Here is a 27,545-nt window from a genome sequence, read left to right on the forward strand (position 1 = left end):
TCGGAGTTGCAGCAACCCTTTCACGGAGAGATGGCCCAGTCCACCCCTCGGCCACTTGGCCCAGGTCTCCTGTGAACCCCAAGTGCCTATGTGAAAGAGGCGGGGGCTCTGGCCATTCTTCCCTGCGAGGGTGCAGGCAATGGAAACAGATGAGAAAACAGTTGGGACCAAGCAGGGACTGCCTATGTGACCTGTAAGCTGAAAGCAGGATTGTGGATCCCAGGCTTCCCTAACCTCTGGCAGGGCACCTGGGACCAGGAATGCCAACCTACATGGTCTTGCTGCGGGTAGGGAGTGGGAAAATGTAGAGTCAGGTGGAGGCATCTATCTGCTCCTCACTGCCCCTGCAAGAGGGCCATGACCTTCAGCTGAAGACCCCAGCAGCAAGAGATGAACTTCCAACTTTATTGATGAAAATTAGAAAAGTTTATTTATTTAGTTTAAAGATTTTATTTATTCACCTGACAGGCAGAGATCACAAGTAGGCAGAGAGAGGGGAAGGGAAGCAGGCTCCCTGCTGAGCAGAGAGCCTGATGTGGGGCTCGATTCCAGGACCCTGGGATCATGACCTGAGCCGAAGGCAGAGGTTTTAACCCACTGAGCCACCCAGGTGCCCCTAGAAAAGTTTATTAAAAGGAGGCAACAAGACATGGAGATTAAAGTGTGGCCTTTGAAGCCTGGGTCACCTGCTTACTACCAGTCCTGCCTAGTCCCTAAGCCTCAGTCTTCCCTTTGTGAAATGAGAATAATTAGAGTGCCCGCCCGATGCAGGTTAAGCAAGTGGCAGTGACTTCTTAGAACAGGGCTCAGCGAATACTGAGCCCTCAAGAAATGTTACCTGGCATTTTTGAAGCTTGAAAATAGTCAGCATCTCTAGTGGTTAAATAATTTTATTTGTATGAGTTTTCATTTTCCATTTTAAGCTTTTAATTAAAATCATCGTAGATCAGCAGAAGCAAGTAAAGTGCAAAGAGAATGGGTGGATACGAGAGAGATTGTGTAATTGAATTAAAACTTGAAACAAAAAAATAGTCTTCTGTATGTCTACTCCTTAAGCTCCCAAGTGGACCAGGCTGGAACCACATGCCAGACCCTGTCCTTGCCCTTGAGAAACAGCAGACTGTTTGGGCACTTTGGGGAAACATCCCTTCTTCTGGATCCTGCTGCCTTACCCTCATCGGCCTCTAGAGCATTACCCAAGAAGGAGACACGCGTCACAAAGGAGCTGTCTGGAGCTGCTGAGGCCCTGGGGAGCCCTCCGGGGTTTGATTGCTGACTTGAAACTCACCAGAAGGAGTTAATTAACATCTCCGTCTCAGCCCTCAGTACTTCTGTCTTCATAGATCTTGCAGTTGGAGGGACTTGCGGTTCATTGGGGGTTCCCTGGCTTGCTGCTGCTGGCACCCCCTCTGTAACACCTGACAGAGGCATGGAAGCCTCAGGTTTGGGGGTGACTCCCTGCCACCCCTCCTCCTTCCATGCTGGAACTCCTTCTTTTCTCCAACCCCCAGCGGATTCCAGCTGTGCCCCCCCCTCCCCCAGGCTGCACAGAGACCAAAACAACTTCTTTGTTTCCTCCGTTTGGGGTCCTTGGCTGCCCCGGGAGTGAAAAGGCGGCCACGGGAGCCCATGTCCCAGGATCCAAGGGCTTCGGCCCAGACAGAGTCCTTATGTGTCTCCCCCTATCAGGACAGACACCCGCCTCTGCCCTGCGGTTTTCTTGGAGATATGATTCCCATACTGTCAAATTCACCCTTTTCCAGTGTACGGGTCAGTGGTTTTTAGTACATTGATAAAGATGTCCAAGTACAACCACTATCTAACTCCAGAACATTTTCATCACTCCGAAAAGAACCCCCATGTCTGTAAGAGTCACTTCCCATTCCTCCCTCCCCATAACCACGAATCTACTTCCTGTCTTCATGGAATTGCCTGTTCTGGACATTTCCGCTAAATGGAATCATACAGCACGTTGTCTTTGGTGTCTGGTTTGTTTCACTCAGCAGCATGTTTTCAAGAGTCACCCCATCTTCATGTTGCCTTATGGCTGTGGCTGAATAATATTCCCTTATGTGGAAGGACCACATTGTATTTATCATTCCTCTGTTTTTTTTTTTTTTTAATTTTTTAAAAAGATTTTTATTTATTTATTTGACAGAGAGAGATCACAAGTAGGCAGAGAGGCAGGCAGAGAGAGAGAGAGAGAGGAGGAAGCAGGCTCCCTGCTGAGCAGAGAGCCTGATGTGGGACTCGATCCCAGGACCCCGAGATCATGACCTGAGCCGAAGGCAGCGGCCCAACCCACTGAGCCACCCAGGCGCCCTATCATTCCTCTGTTTTAAGGAGTCCTCTTGAAATCTGACCTCCACATCATACAGTGGGTTAAGCCAAGTGATTCTCATTTGGCAGTAAATTACCCCATTTCCAAAGACTCATCTGTCTCTTCCTTTTCCTTTATGTGTTTACTAAGACATAAGAAAATGCACACACCTTACCTACATCTCTACCTGAATAATCTCGATGCCACCCAATTTCCCCCAAAAGGAAAGGGCTGTTATCATTTCTATCACCTTAGATTAACTTTGCCTATCCTTGAACTTCAAAAAAATGGAGCCATACCATATGTGTTTTTTGTTTTGTTTTGTTTCATTTCGGTTTTTTGTGCCTGACTTCTCCTGCGCAGCAATGTCTGTGAGACTCGTTCCTCGCGTATGTGTCAACAGTCGGCCCTCTTCGGTTGCAGGGCCGAATTCCAGGGTGTGACTGTCCTACCCTTTTAGCCCTTCTCCCACGCACAGACATTTGGGTTGTTCCCAGTGTCTAGCTCTCATGGCTAAAACATTACAAACACTTTGGCGTGTGTCATTTGGTGGCCAGAAGCTCTCATGTTTGTGGGGTATTTGCTGAAAAGTGGATTTGCTGGGACTCAACAGCAGGTGCGTGGCTAGCTTGAGTGGATCCTGCCCAAGCGTACTTTTCAAAGTGGGTGGAGCCAATCCCATCCTATGGGTTCGAAGGTCTGATTGGTCTACATCCTCATCAGCATTTCCCAAGGTTGGCTACTCTGGTGTGTAGTAGTGCTTCCTGGAAGTTCCCATTTGCATTTGACTGAGGCTGACCGAGACCCGCATTCTCATTGGCCACTGGATACCTACCCATCATTTTGAGTCAAAATTACCCCGAGAGTCTGGCAAAGGGATAATGCTTTTCCTTATCTCTGAGTTTTTTGGAAAAAAAAAATGCATCATGTCAACTTATATTTAAATACGTAAGTTTTATTCAAACATGTTAGTATTGTTTCTTTTTGATCCTCTTGCTCGGACTGCAGATCACCCGTCTTTTGAGTTGATAAGGGAAAACAGTCCGAATGATATTTTAATGTAATGTGCATTCCTGTGATTGTTAGTGAGATCAAGCATTTTTTTCCCCTTATGCTTCCGGTCACTTGCATTTCTTCTCTGTGTTGCCTTCTCATATTCTTTGTCATTGTTTTTTCTGTTGGCTTGTTTATCTTTCCTTCACTGATAATAGAAGTTATTTATATAGTCTATGTAATAATCTGTTATCTGTTACATACCACAAATACTTTCTCTTCTTCTGCTTCTTGTGTTTTTAAACAAGACCTTATTATTTAGAACAGTTTTAGATTTACAGAAAAATTCAGAAGATGGTACAGAATGTTCCCATAGGCCCCACACACCCTGTGTCCTCGATTATTAACTCCTTACATTAGTATGGTTCTTTTGTTACAATTAATGGTTGTACACTATTTTTTGGTCATGTCTCCTTAGGCTGCTCTTGGCTGTGACAATTTCTGAGACTTTTCTGGCTTTTGATGGCCTTGACAGATTTAAGGAGGGCTGTAGACTCTCCCTTTACTGGATTTGTCTGATGGTTTTCTCATGATTTATTTTGAGTTATGAGTTTCGGAGAGGAAAGACCACAATGGTAAAGCACCATTTCCCTCACTTGGTATCAGTTCACACTCTCAATGTGATTTATCACTGTTGCTGTTGACCTTGATCACCTAGCTCCTCCACTGTAAAATTAGGCTTGCCCCACTTCCCACACTGTCCTCCTTGGAAGGAGGTCTCTATGCACAGCCACACAGAAGGAGAAGGGAGTAGGCCCCGCCCCTTTGAGGGCAGAGTATCTACAGATATTATTTGGAATTCTTCTACCCACAAGAGCAGCATGGCCTTATGGGTATTTATTTTATTTTATTTGGATTATAATCCAATACGACTTTATTTCGTTTCTCAAATTGTCATGTTTTCACCACTGGGAGCTCTTCCAGTGCTCCTGTGTCCCTTTGATATAGCCCCATGGTTGGGGGTTTGCTTGATTTTTGTTTGTTTTGTAGCCCTTCCTTCTTTTCTGGCACTACAAGGTGCCATGCCCTTCTTGTGTATTTCTGCTCCTGTCATACAATCAGCCCTTTCTCCAAGGAGCCCTGGTTCCTCTCACTGGAAAATGGTATCAGAAACCAAGCCCTGGGTGCTAGGTCCATTTGTTAGTACTGGAGTTTTGTTTCTTTCAGGCCTTTTTAGCTGCAGAGAAAGAAAATATATCTATAAAAGTTTCTGCACGTAACCTTCTGTGTCCACATTGAGCTACACATGAGTTCATACCAATGTCTCTAACTCTGCTCCATTACCCTATGGGTGATTCTAGCCTCCTCTTGCTTCTCTGCGAATTCCCACTCCAAACAGTGAGGAGCCTGGAACCCGCTCTGCACTATCCACTTAGCTATTTATTCAATTCCAGGGTTTTTGTATCAGAACTGCTAACCCGCATCCCTGTGGGAGACAATATATCAGCCAGAGTAAAATGCCCAACGTATATAACAGAGGAGTCCTTGGTGTTTAAGGAAGGATGGGGTTAACTTGCAGCTATCCACGGAGGTGGGGTGCTCAACTCCAGGCATGTCTGAGAGACTAATGAATACCCTTGACCAAGATGTGGGTTAATCATTCTTACTGGTGATTTACAAAGTGTTTTTTAAAGTCCAAAACTCCCTTGAAGCCCTCCTGTACTGGGATGTCTACATTATTACTTCAAAAGGCAGACAATGATGGTGTGCATTTGGTTTTCATTGATTATCCAGCATGACTTTAACTACGTGGCCAGTAGGTATAAAAGACCGGTCAGTCTGTGCCTTGGTTCCGCAAGACCAGGGTGTCCCACAGGTATTAAGAAGAAAGTGCTCCTGTGTTTTTGAAACAAAGGATGAGATAGAAACATTTTTTCATGGTGCTGATAACGCAGTAGGGAACGTGCTTCAGAGAGCTTGCTGAGATGATCTTGGCCACACATTCAGGAGCCAGAAAAGCTTGAAGCTGCAACTTCAGGGTCAAAATGACATGATTTAAAATTCTGGGAGATCCATGACAGCATACCTTAAGACACCTGTCCTATGGTGCAAATGGTTAAACGTGGAGGATTTGATGTTTTCCCAACACTAGAGAATTCTTTTCAGAAAAAGATAATTCATCAGAGAAAGAAATCTACAGTACATTTAAAAACATATTTTAAAAATACCTCCAGGGGGCCTGAGTGGCTTAGTCGGGTGAATGTCTGCCTTCGGCTCTGCTCATGATCTCGGGGTTCTGAGATCCAGCCCTATGTAGGGCTCTTTGCTCAGGGGGGAGTCTGCTTCTCCCTCTGCCTCTGCCCCTTCCCCCTCCCCGCTTATGCTCTCTCTCTCCAATAGATAAATAAAATCTTAAAAGAAATAAGAAATAAAGGACACATCCAGACACTCCAACAGAATACAAACAGGTACTTTCTAGAACTCAAGGCATCAGAGAGGATTAGAAACCCACCCGTTTCTGGGACTAGGGAGGTTGGGAAAGAGGGAGAAGTTGGGAAAGGGTACAAACTTTCACCTGCCAGATGAATAGGGTCTGAGGCTATAATGTAAAACATGGTGACAATAGCTGAGGACACCGTATTGTGTAATAAAGAGAGTAGAGCTTAAGTCTTCTCACCAAAAAAAGAAGATAGATACGTGAGGTGATGGATGTGTTAGTTAACTAGATGCAGAAGGTCCTTTCCCAGTGAATATGTCTATCAAATCACTACTGAACATGCTTTAAATAACTTACAATTTTATATGTCTGTTATACCTCAATAAAGCTGGGGCTGGGTGGGGAGTAACCCGCTTGTCTTTATGTCCCAGCTTAAACTATTTAGCGTTCCTACTTTTGCATGTAACAGGCAAAAAAAAAAAAAAAAAAAAAAAAAAAGGAAAAGAAAAGAAAAAAAAAAAGAAGTCTTGTTGACTCACATCTGATAACATAGTACCAGGCTCCACAATTTCTAGCCCACATTTAATTCATGTATCCGGAACGGATTGGTAAGGGCTTGCTGCCTTTCCAAGCAACCCAGAAAGTCATTTGGGATTTTATAGTTTAATAGAAATTAGGGGTCAGAGAAGAATCTAGGTAAACACGGAACCTGAGGAGTGGCTCAAGCTATCTGCACAGACCAGGGAGATGGGCTCTGTCAGGGAAGATGACCCGAAAACCAAACGGCTTAGTTTGTGTGTTTCTGCACTGCCCCCTGCTGGCTGATCATGGAACAGTAACCCCTCCTGCGGCTGGTCTCTAGGAAGACCTCAGGGATCTCCTCAGAGCAAGTGCTGAGCTGGCCCTGTATCAGGGAAGACCAGGCCTGGGAAGTGGGCGTGAAGAGCAGCAGGAGAACCACTTCCCCCAAGCGTAACAGAGTAAGTGCTGGTGTTTAAGACAAAAGGATAACATCTTAGTGGAAGGAAAGAGGCTCAGCGGCAGTGGGATTCAGGCAGGTAGAGAGAGATTGAAGACCCCATCTGCGGGCTCTCATCCTTGCAGGCTGTTTGGCAGGATGGGGGCAGGAGCTGTGTAAAGGAACGCCGGGTGACTAAAATGCATGGCTGGGTTTGGAGACACGGTGCACTCGTAGACACGAGCACGTGAATAATTGTGTCACAAAGTGACAAGGAGGCCAGTTATCTCCCCTAGAATCTTAAGACAGGTCTCCTGGAGGTCATGTCTGACCGGCTCACAGTAGGTGAGTAGGAATTGCAGGGTAAAATTCTGCAGGGGGGAGTGAGGCGGGGGAAGTACTTGAGACGGTTTGGTGATATAGTGGGACTCTAGACACGTGCTGGGATTATGGAAGGTGAGCTTGGAGAACCAGGCTGGACCGGCTTATGAGAGACCTCATGCTCTTGGCAGAGGTGCCGTGACCTTCTTCTGGACAAGGTGGAACATCTTTAGAGGATTTTAAATAGATCTGGAGGGCCCTCATAAATGAGGAACCGTAGATCCAAACAAATGGTAGAGATCACGTCATTCTGCTTTCTCGGGAGAATCAGACGTGTTTCCAACCTGTGTTGTTTCTGATACATCTGAAGGGTGTTCTCATAAACCAGCCCGATCTCTTTTCAGTGATTTTGTACTTTGCCTTTTTTATGGTGCAGGTAAATTCCGGAGTACTTGGGCTTTTGTACAAGAGGGAACATGAAGAAAGTCATCCCAGATCACAATGAGCCACTTATCGAATGTTGCTACGACAGTGATGAAGATATATTAAGTTCTACTAAGACATGACAGTCTCTCAGGTGGGAGTTGGAATAGTTCGGAGGGAGTAAACTGGGTTTCCTAGGGCACGATAGTGACATTCATTCATTTAGTCATTCCTTGGGATGATGCACTCAGCTCTGCACTAGGCACCATGTGCCACACAAAAGAGGCAGACATCCCAGCTCTTATCACTAAGGAATCTATATTCTGCTTGGGAATCCATTGAAGGAGGCTATGGCAACCAACGAAGATAGTTCAGTGTGATCTATGGACAGGTGTTCAAGCCATTACAATGGGATACAGGAGATCTTTGTGGCATCAGGGATCCTCAGATGGGGTCAAGGGCAGGTGGATGGCCCTCTATAAGAAGCTCGCAGGATAAGCACCCCAAATCCAGGAACCCGGAGACCTTGGACAGAGAACCTCTGCTGGTTTAGGACTTGCAGAGCAAGCATTAAAAATCTGTTGCATCTGGGCGCCTGGGTGGCTCAGAAGGTTAAGCCTCTGAGGTCATGGTCTCAGGGTCCTGGGATCGAGTCCCACATTGGGCTCTCTGCTCAGCAGGGAGCCTGCTTCCTCCTCTCTCTCTCTCTCTGCCTGCCTGTCTACCTGCTTGTGATCTCTGTCTGTCAAATAAATAAATAAAATCTTAAAAAAAAAATCTGTTGCATCTTGTCTCAACCTGAGCTGCTCTAATGAAGTACTATCCACTGGGTGGTTTCTAAACAACAGACATTTATTTCTCAGTTCTGGAGTCTGAGAGTCCAAGAGAAGGGGCTGGCAGATTCGGGGTGTGGTAGTGTCAGCTACCACACTAACTAAACCGTTGGCTCTTTGTGTTCTCATAGGGCAGAGGAGGGGAGGGAGCTCTCCAGGGTCTCTTCTAGAAGGGCACTAATTCCATTCATGAAGGCTCCGCCCTCATGACCTAATCATCTCCCAGAAGCCCCTCCTCCTAATACTGTTACATTGCGGGTGAGGATTTCAGCAGAAGAATTTTGGGAAGACACAAACATTCAGACTCTAGCACATGTCATTCCCTACCTCCAGGCTCCTCAGGCCTTGTCAATTTGGGCTGTGTATCTGAGACAGGAGTTTCTGAAGCTAATAGTTAGCTGCGTCTTCATTATCTTTAACACTCGCTCAAGATGAGCTGATGAAGCACATTTTTCCTGAAAGATCGCTATAATTATAAGTCAAAGCTACTCTCATCTCATCTTTTGATGCTCAGATGCACACTCTTTGGCTAAACAAGAGCACTTTTTTTTTTAAACGGTTGCCCTAGTTTTCTAGCATATTTTTTTTTACCAGACCTTCCAACTAAGCTGTGGTGTGCTATTTATAATTAGAAAAAATGAATACTTAAAGCAAGTTTAGAGGCCTTTCTTTATTTCCTGGTTTTGACTGGCAGTGGGAAGGCCACCAGCACTTGGGATTCACAGGTTAAGGTGAGCTACTTGTCAGGCTTGGCTTTGCAGAATGGTCTGTCCTTATGAAAGCAGGTGGAATGGCCTATGGTGCTTAGTAGGGATGGGTGGGCACCCAGAAATTTGAAAGTTGGATTGGGCTCATTTTCTCAGTGCTAAAGTGTCTTTGTCTTGTGTTTCTTTCTTCTCCTGACTTCAACTCTCACCATTAAGAGACAGCTGGCATTGTCTGAAGCCCACTCCAACCATGCAAAGGGCAGGCTGGAAATATTAGGAATCAGTGCCTTTTGGGAGTGGTCCTCAACCAATGATGAGAGTGCTGGTGTATAAATTCCCCAGCTCCCCTGCCCTCAGGTGGGATGACTCTGAGCACATTTTCTTTTTTTGATTTTTAAAAAAGATATTTATTTATTTATTAAAAAATTATTTATTTATTTGATAGAGATCACAAGTAGGCAAAGAGGCAGGCAGAGAGAGAGAGGAAGGGAAGCAGGCTCCCTGCTAAGCAGAGAGCCTGATGTGGGGCTCGATCCTAGGAACATGGGATCATGACCTAAGCCGAAGGCAGAGGCTTTAACCCACTGAGCCTCCCAAGCAGCCCTAAAGATTTTTATTTATTTATTTGAGAGAGAGAGAGAGGGAGAGAATGACTGGGGGTTGGGCAAAGGAAGAGGGAGAAATAGGATCTCCACTGAGCAAGGAACCCAAAGCAGCCTTGATTCCAGGATCCTGGGATCATGACCTGAATGGAAGAAAGACGCTTAACTGACTGAATCTCCCAAGTGCCTCTCTGAGCACACGTCACCTCCCAGAGCGTCTGAGCAGAATGAATTCCAGTTGCGTGCAGAGTAAATCTGCTAATGCCCCCACTACTTCCTCACTTCCAGTGTTTGGGGGTTCGCTTCTCTAATATAGTACTTGTATATGGATCCTTGTCTCAGGACCGACTTCTGGAGGAGCCCAGCTTCCAAGACAGCAATTAACCTACAGAGCGACACAGTTTCCTAAATGTAAGGGGAATGAAAGAAGCCTGCTCCCCTTGGACTTGATCAAGTGTATTTACGATCTCGATTTTAGATCTTACCTTTTTGTCTTGTCATAGTGATATATTCATGAGTTCTGAGGCCAGTGACCTTCATTTTGTGCCAGTTATTTCCAAATGCAGCCTCTTATTTGACTTCCATGAGGTAGGTGGTATTCTTTGAACCCTGAAGTTCAAAGAGGTGAAATGATTTGCCCAAAGATCCCAAGCATGGCACAGTGCTGGAGCTCAGGTCTTCTGCTTCTCCAACTTCTTCATTTTGCAGAAGTGCCCCGAGGATCTCCACGTCGTCCTGAGCCCTTCCTGGGCTAGCGAAGAAACTGCCAGAGTGGAGCTCAGTTGGCCATTCAGATGGAGAAATTTTGTTTTATTGAGAAACCGATTTCTTCTCAAGCACAGCAACACAATGACTAAGACGGGCTCCAGTTCACTCTGGAAAACCTCCAGGAAAGCAGCCCAGAGTCTTGACCTCTTCTTTCTCCCCTTGTCTTGGGGCTGGGAAGTACTGAGACGCTTTGGTGGTACTACCCTGGCAGGGGGTAGGAGTGTGGGCAAATGGCAGCGATCAAGACCTCAGGGCATGAAGCTGGGTCTAGGCCCAGCCAAGGGGAAAGTAGATCTTCCAAAGGATTGTGGCATACTTGACCTTCCTTCTACGTGGGAACACAGCAGAAGTCAAGAAGTAACACACAGGATTACTTGCGGTTCAATTGCTGTAGCAGATGCCCAGGCCAGATCCCTGTGGCTCCCTTTGACTGGCTGTTGCTAATGTCCCCCACCTATCTGCAGTGTTCTCCAGAAAACCAGCCCTGGGCAGCATTCATGGCCTCTCCGGCCACACTCTCCTTCATTCTAGGAAGGCTTGCAGCCCATTCTCCTTGGGATGCAAGTTCACACTCCAGAGCCTCCTGCAGGATGGGGCTGAGGACTGACTCCAGCTGAGCCCATATCTTTGCTTGGCATCATCTCTTCCCTATTGTTTCCTTCCTTCCCTTACTCCCTTTCTGGTTTCTCCTAAGAAGCTTTTCCCAATAAATCACATGTGCTAGAATTTCCTTCTCACTTTCCACTTCCTAGGAAACTGACCTGAGACCAAAGTGAACATTTATAAAGGATTTTCTATGTGTCAGCCACCTTGCTAAGCATTCTACATGTATTATCTTATAGATAAACATATTCATAACAAACCTGTAAGGCAGAAATTGTTCCCATTTCATAGATTAAGAAAAAAAAAAAAAAGACCTCAGGATCTGAGAGGTTAATGTGTTTCCCCGAGATCACACTGCAGATGTGGAAGAGCTAGATTTTGAAGTCAGGGTCTCTGGTTCCAGAATCTTTGCTCTCAAGTGTTGGATATTTTTCAGGTAAGATTAATTTACCTGAAAAAAAAAAAAGATTAATTTACCTGATTAACTTACCTGGACTAACCGCAAGACCCTCCCCCTCCACTGCCACTGCCCCCCACCCCAGGCAGGGCAGGACAGGGCTGTGACGCTCAGGAAATTCTGTAGCAACACTTTGGAGACAGCAGAATGAGGACCCTGAGACTTGAGAAGAGTTGCTTGTTTTTTTAAAGGCATTACTTCAGCACCATCTGTGTGCGAAGACCTGGGTTAGGTGCTATTGGTCTAGAACTCATCAAGCCAGAGTAAGACTCAAAGATGGTTTCAGCCTGAACACTCTGCGCTCCCACACCTGCTCTATCTGCTCGCATGGGTCTAGCAGATCCCAGCCAGCTCAAAGGTCTGCTTCTTGCATGCTTCCTTTGGCCTTTGCAACTCTGCTGTCCAGGGGCCCTTGATCCCCGCTACCTGCCCTGCAGGTCAGCTGAAGGCCTAGAGAGCTGTTTGCCTTGTTGCCCTGGCTGGTGCTCAGAGATCTTCCACATCCTTCTCTCAGGTGCGGTCCCCCTCATGCCCCACATCAAACGGATTCTAACAATACCTTGGAACAAAGGCAGAGACTCTATTCAGCCACTCATGTCTGGTCAGAGCCAACAAAGAGCCTGGGCCTTCCCAGGGGCCCAGGGACAGGGACTTGTTCATCTTTTGTCCCCTGGCTTGGTCAGCAGCCCTGAGAAGCCCAGGTGGTGCCTAGTCTGGCCACTGGCCGCAGGTGTCACATGTGTAACCAGCAGAGAACTCCCTGCCCTCAGGGACTGTGGCTTAACTCATCCTGCTTACATGTGACTGGAATCCTGGTGGCTCTGGGCAGCCTTGGTGCAGACAAGTGGGAGTAGCCAACTGAAGAATGGAGTGAGGACTCAGAATGATTAGTCTACCCGCTTTAGTGAATGTTGGGCTTATAGAGCTTTCTAGAAAACTGGTTTAATTTATATACAGCAAAGTATTTAAGTGTACTATGTGAAAAAATGTACAAATGTATGTGTGCCCACATAACTACTACCAAGAATGAAATACAGAAACTTCCATGCCTGACACAGTTCCCCCCTCTCCCTTCCTTCCCGGTTCACAGTCTTCCCTACTCTAAGGAGAATCACTATTTTGTCCTTTATTGCCATAAACTAGTTTTGTCTGTTTCTGAACCTCCTATACATAGAATCATACAGTGGTGTGCACTCTATTGCATTTGGCTTCTTTCCCTTAATAATGTAGTGTCTGTGAGATCATCCATGTTGCTCTGTGTTCCAGTAATTTGTGAGATCATGACCTGAGCCAAAACTAAGAGATGCTTAACCGAATGAGCCACCCAGGAACCCCTAGAAGTGTGTTTGGATGTGCCTCAACCCCATTTAGTTTTTAGGTCTCAAACATCAACTCCCAATTTTAATACCCAGATCCCCTTTACTCATGTATGCAGATCATACATGAAATTTAAATAAAAAAAAAGATTTATTTATTTATTTTAGAAAAAAAGAGAGAGAGAGAGAGAGCGAGCATGTGTGAGTCAGGAAAGAGGCAGAGGGAGAGAATCTCTAGCAGACTCTGTTGAGCACAGAGCCTGATGTGGGGCTTGATCTCCCAACCCACGAGATCTTAACCTGAACTAAAACTAAGAGTCAGACACTTAACTGACTGAGCTACCCAGGGCCCCCACACGTGAGATTGATTAAAGAATCATACTCTTAGTTCAAGGCTGTCCACCATTGACGTGTTCTAATCTCCTCTATTGTGGGTCCCATCACCACACCCCGAGGCCTGGCACCGATACCCCGCACACAGAAGCCACTCTGTAAGGGGGTTCCTTAGCAGACGGGCCAGTGGGCGGAGCCTGGTGGCCTGGGAGCTCAGCTGTGCTCGGATTGGAGGGTTTGCTGTGTCCTGTTCTCTGGGGATCACCCTGTTTCATTCCTCACTGCTGTTGTGCTACTCACAGTCTAGTCTAGTGTTACCTGCGGCTGTGTGCAGTGCCCACACTTGCCACTTCTTTCTAGACCTCGAAGCCTTTGGGTTTCTTCTTCCTGGCCCTCTTCTCTCACTTTTTATTGATTCTGCCTAAGTGTCATCTCCAGCGTCCCTGGGAACAGCTAATTGTCCCTCTTGCAAGCTCCCATAGCAGCCTCACAGGCCGCTTCTAGCTTCTGATGCTTCCCCATCACTGTGGATGGTGTGTACCCCAAAGTGATAGATACTAAGATTTTGACAAATTTCATTATTGTACAGATTTCCCTCATAGTGTTCAGTAAAGTTTTGTTAGAACACAGGAATGATCACCCTTTATCACCCTTTGTATACTCTGGGGACAGCTACTGAAATAAATTCTGCCCTAAAACTAAATGATTCTACTGTGTAATAAGTGAGTGACATTAGGCATCCATGGGCTTGATTCTTTACAACGGAGAGACACCGCAGGCATCCCAGAGCCACGATGTTTGCTGGAGTGGAAGACATTCTGGGGGTTCCAGCACCTCCCTGGGGAGGAGAATTGGGTGAGGCAGGGGGTGAAGACCAGGGAGCCAGACATGAAGCAAGATCTGCATGGGTTATCTCAAACTCATTCCGTGCCAGAATTAACCTCTTCGTGCCCCTGGGGGTTGGGGGTTCCCGCAGCTCTGGCTGTCTGTGCCTGCTCCCCACCCTGCAGCTACAGCCGGCTTTCTAAAGACTGGCCCGCTGTGGCAGTCACCTTCCCAACGCCTTTCAGTCAGTCGGAGATCTCTCAAGAGTGCTTGCCCTTCAAGAGTGCTCCACCGGCGAGCAGTGCTGGTATCACCTGTGAGCTCGTTTCAACGGCACCGTCTCCGGCCACCCCAAAACTGCTGAAGAAACATCTGCACTTACCCAAGATCTCCGAGAAACTCGTGCACCAGTTTGAGACGTGCTGTCCTATAGGACACAAGACAGGACACGAGACACAAGGAGGAACTGCTGCTGATCTTGCCCCTGAAGCTCTCCAGCCTGGCATCACCACACCTGCCCCCCCCCACAAACATCCCTGCAGACTGAATGACTTGAAGCCCCTGGAATACGCTAAAGTCTTCCCGCCTTCCATAACATTGCCCCTTCCCACTCTTCTCCCCTGGGGACCCATATCCATCCTTTCAGACTCGCCCTCTCTGGAAAACTGTCTTGCTGGGGCTCCTGCATCACACCCGGCAAGATCAGTAACCTGAAGGAACGACGGTGGCTCGTTCACTCGTTGTGTCTCTGCAAGTCGCGTGCATGGTCACACACACGTGATAGCACGTCAGTGATGATTTACTGCCACATGATCCTGCACTCCAGCGGCCGCCCCAGGGGCCACAGGTGGGAAGAGAGATCCAGAGGGCAATCTTCAACGCATCTAGAGCCCCCTCCCCCTGCCACTTGAAATGATCTTAGCTGTGATTTGGCAGGGCTATCGACACTGTCGGGGGGAATGAATGAATCGTGTAAAAGGACATGGGAAACAACTAAGTTTGCTGTGTGGGGACTCAGTCATACAGGCTCCCCAGAAGCGACTGCTCACATCTCTTCCGCTTCTAGCAGCAACTATGCTGCACAAGCTGCTCAGAATTAGCAAGGTGTGTTAATCATGTTTATTTTCTGGATATTGTGATGTTTTGATATTTGAAAACAACAACAACAACAAAAAAACCTTTCTGATGGGGAGAGACTGCCGTCCCAGGGCCAGCCAATTCTTAGATACAGCAAAGGGCTCAGCTGGGAGCTTGCCATCAAGATGCGAGGTAATCCATCCAGAGCCATGCTCCTCTGTCCAGGCACCCCTGGAAGCAGTGCTCCTCAAATTCCACCTGCCAGTCCAGAGACCAGAGACCAGACACCAGACACCACCTCGATAGCCCAATGCCCAGTGAAATGATTCATTCTAGCTTCACTCTGCCTTGCCTTTCCTGAGGAAACTGCAGGCAAGACTTCTGACCTAGGCTCTCCCTTGTTCCTGCCTCTGCCTCTTGATCCAGGCTTGGGGTTCCTCCTGTTGCCCTGGACGATGAGCCATGCATCTCACTTCTAGGGGGATTGTGTCACATTATACTTGTATTTCAATGGCATTGACCACTTCATGTTGTCATTCAGTCACCTTTATAAATTAAGACCAGGGCACAGAGTACCGGAAGTGGGCAAACAAAACACATCAGATCTCGCCCCAGTTCCCAGAGAGCTGGTATACCAGCAGGCCTCTCTCTCTCTCTCTCTCTCTCTCTCTCTGTGTGTGTGTGTGTGTGAGTGTGTGTGCTTCAACATCCCAACAGCAGGGCTTTCTTGCCCAGCAGTAGAGATCCAGCACAGAGTAGATCGACACATAGTAGGAACTCAAAAAATGTTGGTAAGATGAACACCCAAGATGAGGCACATTAGCTACAATATGGAATGTAAGTTAGGAGCCAAGATAGGCCCAGAGGAAAAAGTATCTGTAATTCTAGGTAAAAGCCATCTACAGAGGCAAAGGGCCAATGGCCTTGAAATATCGATGGGAAGACTCCCGAGACAGGGTCAGGTCCTGCCCTGAGTAAGTCTGGCAGCTGGACTTCTGGAAACATCCAACTGCACAGGTCAGTGCTCCACTAAGTTTGAAATCTGGGAGGAAATTTTTAGAATCTGTTCTTGTGACAGGGAACCTGGAAAGTCCTTTAACTTTGGGTGGGTGGAGGTCCTTCCACCCTTTGGCTGTGCCATGTGGGTAAAGATCTGAGGAAAACCCACCAATCTTTTGCCTCCTGCTCCCCTTTGTTTTTTTTGATGATGGGGAGCAGAGTTGATGGTGGGGTTTTGCTTAGGCACAGGGAGAGATAAAAGACATTTAAGAGATACTAAAAGGGTTGTGGACACAATTCCACTGTGTGTGTGTGTGTGTGTGTGTGTGTGTGTGTGTGTATTTTCCCTGCACCTCCAAGCAATTCTCCAACACCAGCTGGGTGTCCTATAATTCTCTTTTTTCCCAAGTTTTTATTTAAATTCTTGATGTCCTATAATTCAACTCAATTCTGATACTAGTAATATCAGACCCCATAGGCTAAGGGCTCAGTCCTCTGAGAGTGGCCCACACCCCCACTCAGACACACATCCCAAGGCTAGGGTGTCACCTGTGTTTCTGACTGGCTGGCTATAGACAGGAGGTTCCAGTAACGCCTTCTTGGGCTCAATTAATTTATTAGAGTAGCTCACAAAACTCACAGAAACATTTTATTTAATAGATTGTTGGTTTATCATAAAAGAACATAATTCAGGAACAGACAGAGAGAAAAGATGCATAGGACAAGGTATGGGAAAAGGACACGGAGCCTCCATCCTCTTGGAATGGACAACTCTCCCCAAATCTCCACGTGTTCACCAATGTGGATGCTTCTGGAAGCTTTTTTGTTTTTTATGGAGGCTTCATTATCTGGGTGCAACTGATGACTCATTGGCCATTGGTGATTGGTTCAACTTCCAGTCTCTCTCCTCTCCCCAGAAATCGGGGGGTGGGGGGGTGGGAGTGTGCTGAAAGCTCCAACCCTCTAGTCTTGGTTGGTTCCCCCGGCAACCAGCCCCCATCCTTAGGTGTGCTCCAAGCCACCTCATTAACATAAACTCATGAAGGGACTGGTGATGAATAACAAGATACCCATTTCACCTTTATGGCTGTGAACCGATTTCAGGAGCTGAGGACAAGAGATCAAGTGTTAGGACAAAAGACGCTTCCACTCATCTTATTGCTCAGCAAATTCCAGAGTTTGCAGAGTTGTGAGTTAAGAACCATGGATGAAGATCAAACACATAAAAGAAATGTATTTTACTCATCTAGATAACTAAATATGTATTTCTTAGAAATCACCATGTTAAAAAAAAAAAAAAAAGTAAAGAAATCACCACGTTGTGGATGCTGTAACTTCGTCATTTTGTTCTTGAGCACTAAGTAGCCCTGAGTCAAAACACCAGTTAAAACAATTAGAAACCCTATTTATGGATTTGGAAATTCAAGTACAACACAGCTGATATGGGAATTGGCTAACCAGGACCCTACCCTGGACCCTTCCTTCTGCTTAGTCCTTGACACTCACTCCCTTCGATGTTGAAGGTTGTTTCTTTTTTCTTTTTTCTTTCTTTTTTTTATTTGAAGGTTGTTTCTTGAGCCTGGAGGCCTGGGGAAAACACCTCACCCTGTTGAATGCTGATGGCATCTCTGATGAACCCGTGTGTAATTCTCTCTCCCAGGCCCCTGCCCTCTCCCGCCTAACCTCCTCTCCCGCCCCTTCCCTCCATCCCAGGAAACCAGCTGTGTTAGGTCTGACCCTCACTTGTTTCTAGCTTCCTCAAGTTCCTCTCTGGCTTTTTGCCAACTTCCTTCCACTCTTGAAAGCTAAGCCCTCTGGAGTTAAAGCAATATGTATTGTTTAAGAAAGCAGCGCTTTCCCACAAAAAGGTTTCCATTAAAATAAGATCTGGAAATTCCAAGGGCTGTCCAGGTGGGGGTGGAGATAAGAAATTCAGACCAGAGTAGGGGAAGCATCTTGAGGAGGCAGTGACACTTAAGCATTCAAAGACAAGCTCTTTGTGGTGGGGGTGCGGAGGGGGGTGGGGGGTCAGCTCTGGACTGGGTGCAGTCACCAGGGAGGTCCCTTTAAAAGGCGAATGGTCACTACATGGGATATCTTTCCGTCTGAAGCCTCCCACTTGCCAAGGGAGGCCGCCGAGTCTGTTGAGTTGGTTTTGAGAGGTCTGGGATGGGCTTGGAGATGTCCTGAAGACAGAGTACCTTATTCCCATTTTGCTGGCAATGTTATATTTATTCTCATCGTGCAGGTGTCGGTCATTCTCAGGAACATGGGGGATTGGTTCCCTTCCCTTCCACTGGGGAAGCTGGGTGCCCAGCTGTAAGGGGTCTGCTGCCAGCCTGAGTATAGGAGAAGAAGGAGTCATGGGCCGGGTGCGAGGGCATGGTCTCGAGGCAGAATGAGAGACACCCCGCCACTGGCACCCAGCTGGGTCTCCCAGGGGCTCTGCTCGTCAACGGAGCGCTGTCTGAGCTTCCAGCTAGGGCGGCTAGAACTTGTCAGACACCTTAGGGTGTCCCTGACCAGCCATATACAACACATGAAAAAAACATGGTGGGTGGAAATGCAAGACCTGACCAAACCGCAAGGTAGGAAGTAGTTCCGGAGAGTGCCTGACCCCGTGGGCCAGCGCCCCAAGACCATCACTTGTTATTGGGAAGCGTGAGGTAGAGAGTGTAAGTAGTTCAGGACAAGCTCGGGGCATTTGAATCACCGGGACCACAGGATGGGGTTCTAAATGTTGCCAAGCGCATCCTAAGTAAGAAGGGGTGTGAAGGCTCCGGGGAGAGGCTGGCTGGCCGCCGGAGCCCTGAAGGGAAGAGCCGGGGGCTACTTGAACGCTGCACCTGATGCGCCTGCCCTGGGGCTTGCCCTCCTGGAGTGTATGCGCAGTGGAATGCGGGGCATTTACTATGGCTTGATAAAGATGGGTAAAAAGGAGAGGACTGGACCTCACCCCATGCCTCCCTGACCCTTGGGAAGTGCGGAGTTGTGCACCTAACCACCCTCCGAAGCCCCAACATACACTTTCCAGGCTTCTCACCTGGATCTTCTGGGACCCCAAGCCAGGTTTAGGATGGGAATTACTAACAGTTTGGGGATTTTTCAAATGGTCCTGTGGTCAGAAATTACTGGGGAGGATTTCGGTGTGCTGTGTGTAAAGGGGAGAAGGTGTTCGAGCAGCATTTACAGAAGAGGCGGCTTCTTACACTCAAAAGACATAATAAAACCCCTTACAGGTTAGCACCCCCCATGGCAGGCGGGAACGAGCATGGCTCCAGCGATGCGGAAAGGTAATATAGTCCCATCTAGAAAATTTTAAGTTATTTAAATTTAAACCAGTCCACAGAAACAAAAGACACACATTGCAAGGCTGTATATATGTGGATGTTTATTGTTTGCAGTAGTGAAAAACTGAGGCCCCCTGAAGGTGCATCAACAGAAGTGATGAAATCAACCAGGGTCTGTCTGGACTGCAGAGTAGTCATTACACAGCAATGGAAAAGGTCAAGTTTGCTAACCAGCTAGCTGTTGAGCTAGAAAGAGTTTTATGAGGCGGCATTAAGCCACAGAAGCAAATTGCTGAGGGATAATTGTGATATGTACAACAACTATGGTATTTTTAAAAGGAGCAATCAAACTAAACCAACCAACCAACCAACCAACCAACCCTCCCTTATATACCTAAGCACAGTGAAAACGTGGAGACTACAGATCAGGCAGGAAGGAGGAGGTGGGTTGGGGGAGGCAAGAATTAAAACATCATAGAAAAATGGAAAAAAGCATCGAATAAAGTTCTGTAAAATAAAGAGAATATTTGAAATATGAAAGCTGATCTATAGTATCGTTGCTGATATGTACATTTATATATGCAAATGGAGAAGGCCTAGGAGATAAGAGGGCAGATTGAAAACACTGACTTGATCAGATACTGGGTTTCGGTGGGGGGGGTGGGGGAGGTCGGATGTGGTGTTCTGGATTTCTATTGTAATTTGAATGTCACTTTTACACAACAATTACATTTTTATTTTTTTATTTTTATTTTTTTAAAAGATTTTATTTATTTATTTGACAGACAGAGATCACAAGTAGGCAGAGAGGCAGGCAGAGAGAGAGAGGAGGAAGCAGGCTCCCTCCTGAGCAGAGAGCCCGATGTGGGGCTCCATCCCAGAACCCTGAGATCATGACCAGAGCCAAAGGCAGAGGCTTTAACCCACTGAGCCACCCAGGCGCCCCAACAATTACATTTTTAAAAGTCAGCACTTGGAGGGGAAAAGAAAGCGGTAGTTGGTGAAGTTATTCATCTTTAAAACGACCGTTTAAATTCAGGCGTCCCTCACAATGTCCTACACATGGCAGGCATGCAACAACCTTGGCTAAAGTGAAAAACCAGACGCGCAAAGCCTTCCCTGGACCTCATCGTTCATAAACAGCAGCAAGGATGTTCAAGCACGTGTTAAAAGCTTCATGAATAAACTTGGCATTTGAATCACCATACACAAATGCCCTTCACTCGCCATTTAAGTCTGGTTTCTGGAAATGTTAATGAGATGAGAAAAGACAGCAATTACAGAACTTGTATTATATCTTGGCCTGTGTTTGCTGAAGAAATGAAGTCATTTGGCTTCTGTGGCTCTGCGTGTCCTTTTGGTTAAACTCAGCAGAGCTGGACTGAAAATTTCAACACCGGCCTACGAGTAAGCCACTTTTCTTTCTTTTCTTCCTCCCTGTCCTTCCCTCCCTTCCTTCCTTCCTCCCTTTCTTTCTTTCTTTACCCCTGTTTTTCTTGCTATTGTTTAAAAATTAAAAATAAAAAACTGACATGCAAGAAATAGCTTGTACATGGTCTGTACTCTTATCCTGTGCTCTGCTCAAGAATTCATCAGGACTGTAGAAGCGGATGGCACTGATCCTCCAGTCCCCTTGGGTAAGATTGCTATCCTGGGCTGCCCCGCCCCCAAGTCCTCCACTGACTTTCTCTGTTAAAACCTTCCACAAGTATCCTTGAGAAGAACACTGATAGCCATGGAGGCTCAGAACGAGAGGTACCATTATCAACATTCGTGGTTTAAAATACTTAAGATACACTGTCTGAGAAAGCACATCCCTGCCCCCCTCCGCAGACTCTTTTTATTTTTTAATTTTTTAAAATTTATTTTTATTTTTTTTAGACTCTCTTTAAAGGAGAATTGATAATAGTCAGTAACTGGTGAATCCAAATATGGTTCAACAATTCCTGGGGGTCCCCAAGAGGGACCCCAAGAGGTCCTCACCCCAGAGGGCCTGTGGGGACATCTTAGAGCATTAGACTCATTATTTGTATTTAAGCCATATTCATATTTTGCACTATATATTTAACTAATAAGAGGTAGATACCAAGGACCACATCTCTTGCTGATGCTAAGAGTGAATTCTTTGCTAGGTCTCCCTAAAGATCGGTTTCTCTTGAAACTTTTTGGCAAGGAATTATTATTTTTTTTTTTTTAAAGATTTTTTAAAGATTTTGTTTATTTATTTGACCAACAGATCACAAGCAGTCAGAGAGGCAGGCAGAGAGAGAGAAGGGAGGAAGCGGGCTCCCTGCTGAGCAGAGAGCCCGATGTGGGGCTCGATCCCAGGACCCTGGGATCATGACCCGAGCCGAAGGCAGAGGCTTCAACCCACTGAGCCACCCAGGCGCCCCAAGGAATTATTTTTTTATAGTGACAAGTGGCTCACAGAAATGACCGCCCCACCCCCAACAGCTGTTAAAAGAACAGCTGGCGATTGGCCAGCAGACCCATGTAAAGGGAGTAGAGTTCAGGATTCTCCCACACAGGTACAGAAAAAGAGGCACCTAGCGCTAGGGGAATGTTACAAAGCAAATGTGTCATTTAAAAATATTTTCTCAAATCCAGGTGCTATTTCAGAGAGAGGAACAGCAAACACTTATCCTTCTTGTGAAAGAAATCTTTGAGTAGACACATCCCACTGTGGAAATGCTCTGCTCTGGGAATTTAGCCAGGCAAGATCACCTTACACCATGATTTCTGGCCTTTTCTCTCTCTTTACCTCTATGTTCATCTCATCCCTTTACTGTGTCTTAGTTTAATTAGAAGAATTAAATACAACCTGCCTGGAGCAAGGTAGCAGAATCCACAGCCATCAGCTCAGGTGGAAATATGGGTTTGGGTTGGGTGAGCCCTAAAGGAATCACAGGGCAGTTCTGGGATTGCACCGAGTGGAAGATCTGGGGTTGGACAAACCAGGGTCGCATTCTGGCTCTGCTACTTTCTAGCCTCTTCAACTTTTGGAGCCTCAGTTTCCTTGTCTACACAGTGGGAAGAACCCCTGTCTCTAGGAGGGGTTGGGGATGCGGAGAAATGTATGGCCCCGTCCCTGGCACCTTCTCTTCTCTGTTCAGCGAACATTTTTCTACTGCAGAATGCGACATGCCAGACACTCCCTGGGGAGCTGAAGAGGCAGGGACTGCCAGGTCACCCTCGGGAGAGTCCGCAGGGGCTCGGTACACACACATTTACCTGATACAGACAGATTCCCCAGGGAGACTTGCCAGTACGCCTTGAGGGACTGAAGAATCACAGCTCTTGGGTACCTTTGGGGCACGCGGGGTTTGGGGCTTAGAGGAGAACTGAGATACCCCAGCGATGGCTCCCCATCTCATCCCCATGGCCAGCCGGCCGGCCTGCAAGCTTATTTCACAATAAACCAAATGAAAACCAGCAGGCAGAGCAGCACGGGCTGGTCCACGCTGACCCGAAGTCCCGCTCCCCTCTCCAACCAAAAATCACAGTGCTTGATGGAGCAGAGCTCCCTGATCAGCCGCCAAAGGACCCGCTGGTAAAGCTTATTGTCCTGTTTCTCTCGGGACAGCTCCTCCTGGTTCGCCACCTGGGTGGCATTGATGCAGCCGCTCACGAACTTCTCCCTGGTCACGTTGGCCTCTGAGCAGCCATTGTAGTGGATCCCGTCGGGGAACTGCCAGTAGTTGGCCTCGTAGTACCTGTTGCCCTCCGCTCCCAGGTCGACATCCAACTTCCGGCCTTGCTTGATGAAGGCTCCGGGGCGGGTCTCCGCCGTGCGCGCCTCGGTGACCTGCGAGGTACTGGGCACGGCCTTCCGGTTCCACTTGATTCGGTGCTTGATGCCTCTGGCCTTGACTGCTGAGAGCTGGCTGAACAGCAGGACACAGACAATGACCAACCAGCATCCGCCCAGATGCTTCCTCATTGTGCCAGGATCTGCAGGAGCAAAAACCCAGGCGGTTACCTTCCCCGGGGGGGGGGGGGGGGGGGGGGGGTGGGTGGGGTGGGGTGGGGGGGGGGGGGGATGGGGGTGTGGAGGTTGGTGGGGAGGATTCGCGGGCTCCCCTGCCTCCCTCTCCCATGCAGGCAATTTTAAGCAAGGAATGCATCCTTGCACCATTCACATTTTTCCAAAAGCGGAATAGTTTCACCGTGCTCACGTTGCATAGGCTAGGTCAATACCCAGGTTCTTACTTTTGCCTGGAATTACGTGCATTCAGGGTGGAGATCTGATTTTCTCCGATAGATAAGATTCTCCAGCTGGCAATTACAAAGCCTTTGAATATGCATGGTAAAATGAGCGAGTAATGACATAATACATATAGGTTTTCTTTGGTGCACCCAAGTCTTTCCAATCAGAGGATCTCTGGAGGAAAATACGCAGAAGAGTTGAAACCACAGGCTTCTGAGCACAGACTGTATTGTTAATCTTCCCTCTTTATTCTGTAGCTCTAAACTGGCTCTGTCTCTGGCACATTCTGCAGTCCATTCTAAGAAAGTCCCGAAGGGCTTTAGGGTAATGATGGAGAGAGATGGAAACATGGTCAGGAGACCCCTGCCTCCTGTGTCAGGGGTCAAGATGTGCTAGAGAGGTGGCTCCCAGTCTCACCCTAGGGACAGAGTGACCCCACCGTCTCCCTCACCCAGCACTTACTATGATCAGCCACTAACATTGACTGCCTTAATTCTCACACAGGGTGGGTACATTATTATTTCCCTCGGATGAAAGTTGTCCTGGGGTGGTGGTGCCTGGGTGGCTCAGTTGGTTAAGCATCTGCCTTTGCCTTAGGTCATGATCCCAGGGTCCTGGCATAGAATCCCGCATAGGGATGCTAGCTCAGTGAGGATCTGCTTCTCCCTCTGCCCCTCCTCCCTGCTCACTCTCAAAAAATAAATAAAATCTTAAAAAAAAAAAAAAAAGGTGTCCTGGGATTCAGAGTGGGGAAGAGATTTGCCCAAGGCTGCACAATAGCGGCTGGCAAATTTGAAACCAGTCTGTCCGACTTGTTCCCATATGCCTACTTGCTATATCCCAAGGCCCTCTGTTCGTCAGGAGGGGATGGTGCCCAAGTTTTTTGCTTTTGACTCTCTGGCCATGAGGGGCAGCACCGACAGGCCCTAAGCTGAGCAAAGAGCAGGCTCCATGAGGAGATGGAATGCTGGGGAGGATTGGAGGGTCTGGGGGAGCACAGAGGCTCCCAGGTCAAGGTGGTGCCTGGGCACTCCAAGGGCTGCTGATGACATCAGAGATATCCCTGCCTTCCCCCAGCCCCCCAGTCTGATTGTCACATCTGTCTCCTGAAATCACAATAGCTATTGTGGAAATATATTTCCCAAGGTCAACTGTTCAGGGCGTTCCGGCACCTGGACCTCGGTCAGCATGGATGAGAAACCCCAGAATCACGGTCAGGCTCTGTCCTAGATGAAGTTCCACTGTGAGCCCATCAGTGCCAGGATTGAAGGGGTTCAAAAGTCAGCTTGCTTAGCCCCTAACACCCCTTCCCTGCAGAATTCCAAAAGTGATAGGTCCACCTCTGTTAATATGTTCAAATGCGGTATGACTCTGGTCCTTATGTAGGAAAAAAAGCAAAACACAACCTCCGTGCATGTCCAGTGACCTCTGGATGTCTGCAAAGCGGCTTCTGGCCGACCTTTCTTTACCTGCAGGCATGGTCTAGTCTCTTGCTCAGGGAGGCCATGAGTGTGTCCGGCAGCACCCTGAGCACCCACCTTACCCTACCACCACCCCTCAGTGACCTCAGACCAGCTTTCGCTAAAGAGATCCAAGCATGAAGCCAATGTTCATTTGTCTCTTAAATAGGGGGCCACCTCTCCATGCCATCAACCCATACTCTTTTAGTAGGGGAAATGTTAAATAAGAATAACAACACAAACTACAGGTGTGTCAAGTTAAAAGAAAAACATAAAAGCATAGTGATCTTGGAAAGTCATCTTCATAGTCAAGGGCTTGAAAGCAAGAAGAAAATCCCAACCAGCTAACCCTAAAGTAGCATTTTATTGCAAGCACCAAAGCCAGTGGTGCAACACCAGGCCCGTGTCCCCTGGCTCAGGACCCACTCCAGGAGATGTGAGACAGGAAACTGCTGCACGGTTTGCAGTCTGATTAGAAATGAGCGACCCTGACCACAGAAACGGAATCCAGGGCAAACTCAGCCTCCCCACGTACCTTGGGCTCTCTCTGGAAGCTTGCCTCTGGAGCTTCAGCAGCACTGTCCGCCAGCACTGCCCTCCCACCTATGTAGGAGCTGCGGGGGAGGGGGCTTTCCTGCTGCTCTCCAAATAGGGCATCCCTCCTCGCTGGGCAGGACCAATCACGGGTTCCCAGACACTCCTCTGCCTTGAGGAGAGACCTCATCCCTCTTCACAAATAAACACTGTGTGGAGATCTTGACGAAGTTCAGAGTTGCCTTTGATTTCACTTTTTTTTTTCTTTTATGTATGGACGTGTGCATTTACTTATTTACTTCCTACTGACCAGTTTATCAAAAAGGACATGGCAAAGGAAACAAAGGAACAGCCAGATGAAGAAGTACATTAGGGGAAGGTCTGGAGGGTTCCAGCTGCAGGAGTGCTCAGGGACTCTGGGGGCACAACCTGCCCCATTGCTCATGAGGTCAACAGCCTAGAAGCTCTCCAGACCCCTCTGTTGCCAGTAACTGGGGACAAGGACCAAATACTCTAACCAAAGATACTCCTATCACCCCTAACACTCAGGAATTTGCAAGGTTTTAGAAGCTGGGTGCCAGACACTGGGGACATTATTATACCACAATGTCACAGCTGGACAGATGGATGGAGGCATCTGTCCAGAGTCTGGTTAAGTCTGTTTTTAAAACTGGTGTTTTGAGAAGTGCCTTGTAGAATGGAAATGAACAGTGTTAGAAGGAAAACGCTTTCCCATCCGTATCCACAACAGAGGGTGTTGCTGGTATGTGTGCCGACTGGCACCCAAAGACTAGCCTCCACCAGCAAAGGGGCTTTGGCCAGGCAGCCTCTGTGGGAAGGGTTTGGTCAGAAGAGGGTGAGACAGCAGCTGAGCCCTAGGGGGGCCCTCTCCCAGCGGGGACCCTCAGAGAGCAAGGTACCCACCTTCTCTGGGGAGGTGGAAAAGCAGGTTCATGTTGTCTAGAGGGACACATGTTGTCTAGAGGGACAGGCTTGGCTGGCACTTTAGGCTGTTGGGTCACGCAGGAATGCTTGAGATGCTGAATTAGTCCAAGTTCAGGCAGGAAGTTTAGATCTATGGACACCCACAGGACAGACGCAGATGGAGATGAAACTGACCCAGTTCAAACACGGTGGGGGCTGGGAGCGAGTTTCCGCGGACAGGTGGGGGTGCGGGGGTGGAAGGTCTGGGGATGGGGTGTTGGGGTGGAGGAGGCAGCTAGAGAACCAGGCTCTCCTGGCAGGAGGGGCTGTGCATAATTACTCCTTGTACAGAATGGACCTACTCAGGTGTCTCTATTTCAGTTATTACTGCAATGCGAAATCAAAAGTGAATTCCGGAGGAAAGTACGGAGTGAGATTAGCATGTAAATAAATGTGATCTTTATCCTGATTGTGAACCATCGATGTTGGCTGGATTCGCTTCAAAGCCCTTTTGCAAACCAAGCTGAAGTGTTCTCTTCCATAATGACCAGCAGATGGCGCCAGGGCTTCACAAAGACCTCTCACGCCGGAGGTGGGCACTTCCCCCCTCTACCCCCACCGCTAACCCCTGCAGGGATTTGGGGCCTCCAGTTGGGTCTGTCTCTGCCTTTACTTTTAAAATGTATTGTATTTCCTTTTTTTTTTTTTTTAAGTTTTATTTTCTTCCTAGAATCAGAGTCTTTTTGTCCTGTGAACACATAACACACACACACACACACACACACACACACACACACTTCAGCAGTGCAAGCTCCCTATAAACTATTTGCAAAATGCAGAAGAAAAGAAACAAAACAAAAAACAAAAACCACCTTCCTATTTCACTATCCAGAGACAAGCATCAGTACAAGGTTCTTAATTAGGGTTGGGGGTGTTTAGAGCTGGAAAGGGCTCAGAATCCTCTAGGAGCTCCTTCACACCATGAAGTCATGGGGCCAGATAGGCTCAAGGTCACCCCGCTAGGCAGGCTGTGCGCCCCCCCCACAACAGTGCAGACCCATTGCCCTGTCCTGAACTCTGTGTACTGTCCACCCTGCCCATCCGCATCTGGTGTGAGCACCACCAGGCCCCCCTCCTTTCTTCTTCTTTCTATTCTCT

At 47.6% G+C, this 27,545-nt stretch overlaps 1 protein-coding gene across 1 annotated transcript; it reads right to left on the bottom strand.

Moving 5' to 3' along the window:
- Nucleotides 1-21,601: 21,601 nt before the first annotated feature.
- On the bottom strand, nucleotides 21,602-25,559 carry PRND (prion like protein doppel). The gene is made up of 2 exons (XM_004772831.3): nucleotides 25,465-25,559; nucleotides 21,602-23,213 (listed from the first exon to the last, which is right to left on the bottom strand). Exon 2 carries the CDS (start codon nucleotides 23,200-23,202, stop codon nucleotides 22,666-22,668), a length of 537 nt encoding a protein of 178 aa, XP_004772888.1. The 5' UTR covers nucleotides 23,203-23,213; nucleotides 25,465-25,559; the 3' UTR covers nucleotides 21,602-22,665.
- Nucleotides 25,560-27,545: the final 1,986 nt, after the last annotated feature.

This window comes from Mustela putorius, unplaced genomic scaffold (assembly GCF_011764305.1).
Source record: "Mustela putorius furo isolate JIRA1106 unplaced genomic scaffold, ASM1176430v1.1 tig00000874_pilon_pilon_pilon, whole genome shotgun sequence".
In the NCBI taxonomy this organism is placed as follows: domain Eukaryota; kingdom Metazoa; phylum Chordata; class Mammalia; order Carnivora; family Mustelidae; genus Mustela; species Mustela putorius.